This window comes from Quercus lobata, chromosome 8, assembly GCF_001633185.2.
Source record: "Quercus lobata isolate SW786 chromosome 8, ValleyOak3.0 Primary Assembly, whole genome shotgun sequence".
Lineage (NCBI taxonomy): Eukaryota > Viridiplantae > Streptophyta > Magnoliopsida > Fagales > Fagaceae > Quercus > Quercus lobata.
In genome coordinates, this window is record NC_044911.1 from 17,334,768 (window position 1) to 17,341,318 (window position 6,551).

A 6,551-nucleotide genomic window follows, 5' to 3' on the forward strand; every position below is an offset into this window, starting at 1 on the left:
GTAAAAGTCTAGTATGCCTAGATTTTCCAACTAGGTGGAATTCAACCTATATGATGTTGGAGGTCGCTGTGAAGTTCCAAAATGCTTTTAAGTGTCTACAAGAGGAAGACTCACAATTTGACTCATATTTCAATGATGATGATAATGATGAGAATGAGGTTGAATATGATAATGAGAGAGGAAAATGGAGGGGAAGAAAGAACAGTGGGCCTCCTAATGTGCTTGATTAGGGAAAGGCTAGAATCTTTGTGCAATTTCTAAAACTTTTTTATAAGGTGACTTTGCGATTTTCAATCTCTTTATATGTCACATCTAATGCATTTTTCCATGAACTTGTGTCAGTGCAATCTAAATTGTTGACTTTAAGTAGAAGTGAGGATAATATGTTGAAGAATATGGCTGCTAGCATGAGAAAGAAATATGACAAATATTGGGAGAATATTAAAAATATCAAGTTTTTGTTGTATGTTGCTGTTGTGCTAGACCCTCGTTATAAATTGAGATATATCATGTTTTCCTTTAAACAAGTTTATGTGAATTCCAAGGCAGAAGAACTAACAGCAATGGAGAAGGCAACATTAACAAAATTATATAAGCACTATCTTCAAAAGGATACTAGTGCTAATGTTGCAAAACCTAGTGTAAGTCAAACTTTTGAGATGGATGTTGATGATGAGGAGGAAGATGCTAGCAAGTTATTTGCCTTTCAATATAAGAAACACTTGGAGGAGGCAAAAAGTTTGGAGAATAAATCTGAAGTGGATAGGTTTCTGACAAAAAATTGTGAGGGTCTAGGCAATGCTAAATTTGATATTTTGGCATAATAGCCACAAGTATCAAATTCTCTCTCAAATAGCATGGCTGTTCCAGTCTCTACAGTGGCCTTTAAGTCAGCTTTTAGTACTAGTGGACGTGTACTTGATCCATTTCGAAGTTCTCTAACTCCAAAGATGGTGGAGACTCTTATTTGTGGACAGAATTGGTTGCGGTCTTCACCAATTCCAATCAACCTTCAAGAGGTTATGGATGATTGAGAAGAATATGAAGAAATTGAGTCAGGTAACATTTTTAAAAAAGAATTATTTGTTGAAGCTGGTTATGGATACTTTAATGTAGATAGTTTTGATTAATTGTAGTAACATGTTTATTATATGTAATATATATATATATATATATATATATATTTTTTTTTTCAGAATTTGTTGCTTTAAATATAAAAGATGTGGAGAATTGATTTAGTTGATTTTGAGGAACTTGGCTTAGGCAGGTAACATCCTTTCTCTGTCTTCTTTTGCTTAAACTTGATTAGATTGATTACATTATAAATGATAACATGAACAAAATAATAACAGTAACATTCATTTTATCTTATGTTGTGGATGATTGATTAGGTTGCTACTTGCTTTGGAGGAGTTTGACTTAATTTTTAGAGTGGTACCAAGCTTGAAGTTGATTGATGTAGTCTATTTTGTGAAGAACTTTTGTTGGAACTATGTTTATTTTCGGTGGGTTTAATTTGATTACATTGTGGCTTTTGAGACCATGCATACCATTTTGAAGTTTATTTGTTATGTTGGTATGTTATTATTTTGAATCCTTGATGTGACTTTGGGAATGTTAAGACATTGAGTTTGTTGATTTAATTTTCCCAAGTTGTAAGGCAGATCCTACTGTTTTTTTAATTTCATAAGTTGTAAGGCAGAGCCTACTTTTGTTAGAGATGATATATCTATTTTTCATTGACCCTATGTTTGTGTTGGAATTGAGATTATTGAATAAAATCTACTTTAGTTTTTTGTGTGCGTTAGTTATATTTTGAGATTATTCAATAACAAATTGTAGTTTGTGATAATTAAAAAAAAAAAAAAAAACATTGTTAATGCCAACCTGCCTAACCCGCTGAGTTCAAATTGCCAAAATTTGTAACCAATAAGCCGGATTTAGACTTTGGTGGATTGGAATTTTCCCAACCCGCTAGTGGCAGATTGGATAGAAATATTAGCCTTTACCTGCCCAATCCGACCCGCGCACACCCCTAATTTCAATGACAAAAATAGAATCTAAACTATATCAATATTGTATCTAAAATATAGTTTCAATTCCTTTTTAACCCCTAAAATAGGTTTAATAAAAGTGAACAGAAGGATTAGGGACAAAAACAATTTTTTTTTAAAATATTTTAGGAATGAATAGAACGTGTATTATATGTAAGGATACAAAAGAACATTTTTACCTTTAAAAAAAAAGTTGAAGTCTGAGTTGGAACTAATATTTGGTTCTTTGGCTACCCAAATACACAATAGGTGGGATCTCTCTGTCTCTCCATCACACTACTATCAAACAATATCTTAAGGACTACATGTGAGGTTGACTGTAGTTTTCGTGTTTTAGTTTGATTAAATAATATTGAAGTTTATCAAAAAAAAAAAAAAAAATGCTATCAATATCGTAATATCATACTACTAGTTGATATTTATCATACTGGCCACTAATCTAGTAATACACAATAGGTGGGATCTCTCTCTCTCTCTCTCTCTCTCATCACACTACTATGTCTTAAGGACAACTTGTGAGGTTGACTGTAGTAACCTTATTTTAGTTTGATTAAATAATATTGAAGTTTATGCAAAAAAGAAAAAGAAGAAAGAACAATGCTATTAATATCGTAACCTACCAGTCAATATTTATCATACCATACTAGTCAATATTTATCATGGCTATTAATCTAATACAAATGTCCCTTGTACGAACCAAGAGTAGCATCCTGACCTCAATCTGCAGGCCCACTCATTGAATGGTCTCAGCCCCTCTCGATCCACTTAGTCGAGCTGAGATGGGCCTGGCCGAACATTCGAACTAAGTACCCCAATATACGTCGTGAACAAGAGATAATGCCTTGGGAGAATTCGCCCATCGAGAAATAACTGGCATCAGGCATAAGTTACTAGGAAGCCATATCAGCAGTAGAGGTGGGTCCTCTCTAGTCAGCAATAGATATGGAGGGACCCATTAACATGGGGGAGATCCCCTCATCATGATAACCCCATTAAGGGGAGGGTATAAATAGGAGAGGAGGGGTAGGAATCGAGGGTTGAAAATTTTGGGGAAAGTGAAACATGAGAGTAGTGAGTAAAAATGCATCCTCGGAACTAAGGAATCCTGTTTGGATTTCAGGGAAATGGCTCGATTGCCTGTTAGTCATCTTCGCTGAGCCAAGATCAAGAGTGTTAAGGGCCAAAGTAACATCTTAACTCCCTCAGTAACTTGAGAGGCCACTTTTTGGACTTCCCATTGTGGGATAAGCGTAACCTAGAGTACAAGTAAATTGGGGGTCGATGCCCAAAAACCCAAGATTGTTAGGAACGGACCACCACACCCCTTAAAATGTGCCAAATAAAATGCTATCTACATGACTATACCAGAGTTTTTTTTAGGTGTTTATTGTATTTGGTGTGGATTTCAAGTTAGACATAAAACTTGAGATGATATTGTAACTGTTTTTATAATTATGGTGCCGTTTGGATTCAGCGTTTTCCGTTGAATCCAAAGCTGCGTTTTTCCTTTTTTTTTTTTAACTTCACGCGTTCCAGGTACAACTAGCACTGTAGCAGCACTGTTCATCACTGTTCATGTACTAAAAAATATTAAAAATAGGTCTCACGATACTATTCACACATTTAAAAATTATTTTGTTACAGTACTTTCAGTTTTCAGTTTTCAGTTTTCAGTTTCAGCAACAATAAGTTCAATCCAAACGGACCCTATGGATTTATTAGGAGTTTGTTCCATGGTTTTTCCCTTCAAGGAGAAAGTGTTTTTCATGTAAATTTTTTGTGTATAATTGATATTTTGGCTTGATAATAATTTTTGAAATTTATTAAAATTGTTAATCATTTTCTTAATTCACAAAAAGACTAGGTTTGGGACCCAACACTATGAACTATGACACAAGTCTAAAAGAATTCACCAGGCTTTTTAGGATTCCACAATTCTGCAATGATCAAATTCTTGCATTTCCACTTTCCAGCCACTTGTTTTGCTTCCAACTTCTCTATTCTGCAATGATCCGGGGGACATCGCCACTGATTTGATTAAAGTTGCTCGATCCATCTAACATAAATTCTTGCATTTCCACTTTCCAGCCACTTGTTTTGCTTCCAACTTCTCTATTCTGCAATGATACGGGGGACATCGCCACTGATTTGATTAAAGTTGCTCGATCCACCTAACATAAATTCTTGCATTTCCACTTTCCAGCCACTTGTTTTGCTTCCAACTTCTCTACAATGAATAAAAAATATTTCAATATGTTGTTTGACAAAAAGAGAGGTAAACCCAAAAACTTAGACCCCTTGAGACAGCTTCTTGATCCCTCACTTCTGGAACTTGCAGAACTCATTCCTATGTATCAACAGCACACAATTCCAATTTTCAGTTACTCATTCGGTCACTCCTACTACTAGGAAGCGTAAGCGAATATTGGTTTGTGGTTCCACAATTGAAATTGCATAGGCAGTAGGAACGAAACACCTGTCCAAGTAGGAGATATGGCATAGAAATCCAAAAATTCAAGTAATGTCTATAAAACTTTAATATTACAAATACGATTTATAATCATTTTGCTAATATCATATTATTGGGCAGTTAGCTTAATTAGTAAAATATTTTATTGTTGAATTAGGAACTTGAGATCCAATGTTGCATCCACCAAAAAGAAACTAATTAATTTTTTTTTTCTTGGTGATAAAGAGTAATTATCATGGTGGAATAAACGTTATAGGTTAAAATCATATTATATATCATAAAACTTGGTTGAATGTTGGAACTATTTCATTTTTTTTTCACCCAAATCTAGATTTAGTTTTCTGAAAAATTGAAAAAGAAAACACTAGGCAAACAAAAATACCATTGAGGCCCACTGTTTTAAAAAAAATGAAAAGAAAAACACCCTGAAAATAGTGGAACAAGACAGGCTCTTATCTTAATTACCTCATATTCTCAACATTTTGAGAGTAACATTAATGTATTATTCTCTCCTCTCACCATATTCTCAACATTTTGAGAGTAACGTTAATGTATTATTCTCTCCTCTCAAATACTAATATTGAGTTTTACTAATTAAAGCTTTAGCTCTTTATTATCAGACCAAAACATCAATAAGTTTTTTATATAGATGGGGATTGAACTCTAAATCTCTTGTACAACCATCAGAGACTTTACCAGTTAAGCTAACTGGAACTCATTGATATAATTCACGATTTAAAAGAAGGAGAGAGTATCATATTGTTGAGTATTCCATTAGCAACTAATAATTTTTCTTAAGAATAATTTTAGGACCACAACCTATTTAACACTTTATCACAATTATTATATATGTCAGGTTGTAATTGGTTGCTTGATACTTTTACATGAAACCACAATTTATTTATTTTTCTCAACTATTCATAAAAAGTCAAGTAGAAAAATTGTAGCAAAATCTATGGAATAAATTGTATTTCTAGAAATTTTGTTTTCCTAGTATTAGTATGGTAGTATTCCTAATGTTAAAGAAGAACCCGGTTACAGGGAAAACAAAAAAATGAACACGGCACTGGAAGCAGAACCTCTGAGACAGGTTGAATTGATACGCTGATGTACAAGTCGACCTCTAGATTCTAATGGGCTAAAGGCACATGAGGCCGACACTTGATTTCAAAATATTTGTCGTTTACGCTTCCAAACTATTACCATCTCAAGACTTTCTTGTCCGAATCAATAAACTAGTATGACCTGCCATTTCTTTCTAAAAAAAATATAAAAAATAGTATGCCCTGCCATTTCAAGTTAGCCCATAGTTTTGGCGTGTTGCTACAAATACAGGGGCCACTTTCCATAAACCACTGATGCAACTGCCTGTGGTTTTCTACCTTATTACTACTTCTACTTCCCTGGTATATAAGATAGAACACCCTTCTATTCTGCCCCAACAACCAAATTCAAAACCAAAACCTCAATTTCTCATACATACATCTCTTTTCACCACCAAATTCTTAAAGACTCGAAAACCAATATGAATTCAGCTTGCAAAGCTTGGATTGTGGCAACAAGTATAGCTGCTGTGGAGACCCTGAAAGACCAAGGGGTGTGCAGGTGGAATTTTGTTATAAGGTCAATGCAGCAACATGCCAAGAACAATATCAGGTCCTATTATCAGGCCAAGAAACTCTCTGCTCAGTCTTCTTCTGCTATTTCTAATACCATAAAGCGGTCCAAGGAGGATTCTATAAGAAAAGTCATGGACTTGAGCTGCTGGGGTCCCAATACTATTAGATTTTAGTATGTTAATTCAAGATATGTAATCCCAATTTTCCGTGAGATGATTCCTACCTTTACTGGCTATTATTGTTTATCTTATTAAAGCAAATTAATGGTCAAATTTGTATTATATGAGCTTACCTCTCCATCTTCGTTTTATGTGATTTTTACTTATTTTCTCTTATAATATCTTCCTATAAATTCTTTATACGTATATTATTTACGAATTTAATTAAGCTTAAACATATCTCGACATG

The 6,551-nt window shown here is 33.9% G+C and overlaps 2 protein-coding genes across 2 annotated transcripts; both read left to right on the forward strand.

Annotated features, from left to right (window-relative positions):
- The first annotated feature begins 395 nt into the window (after nucleotides 1-395).
- On the forward strand, nucleotides 396-824 carry LOC115956515 (zinc finger BED domain-containing protein RICESLEEPER 3-like). Its single transcript, XM_031074868.1, has one exon. The coding sequence runs from the start codon at nucleotides 396-398 to the stop codon at nucleotides 822-824; it is 429 nt and encodes a 142-aa protein (XP_030930728.1).
- Nucleotides 825-5,960: 5,136 nt separating this feature from the next.
- Nucleotides 5,961-6,551, forward strand: LOC115954442. The gene has a single exon (XM_031072297.1). The coding sequence runs from the start codon at nucleotides 6,050-6,052 to the stop codon at nucleotides 6,314-6,316; it is 267 nt and encodes an 88-aa protein (XP_030928157.1). The 5' UTR covers nucleotides 5,961-6,049; the 3' UTR covers nucleotides 6,317-6,551.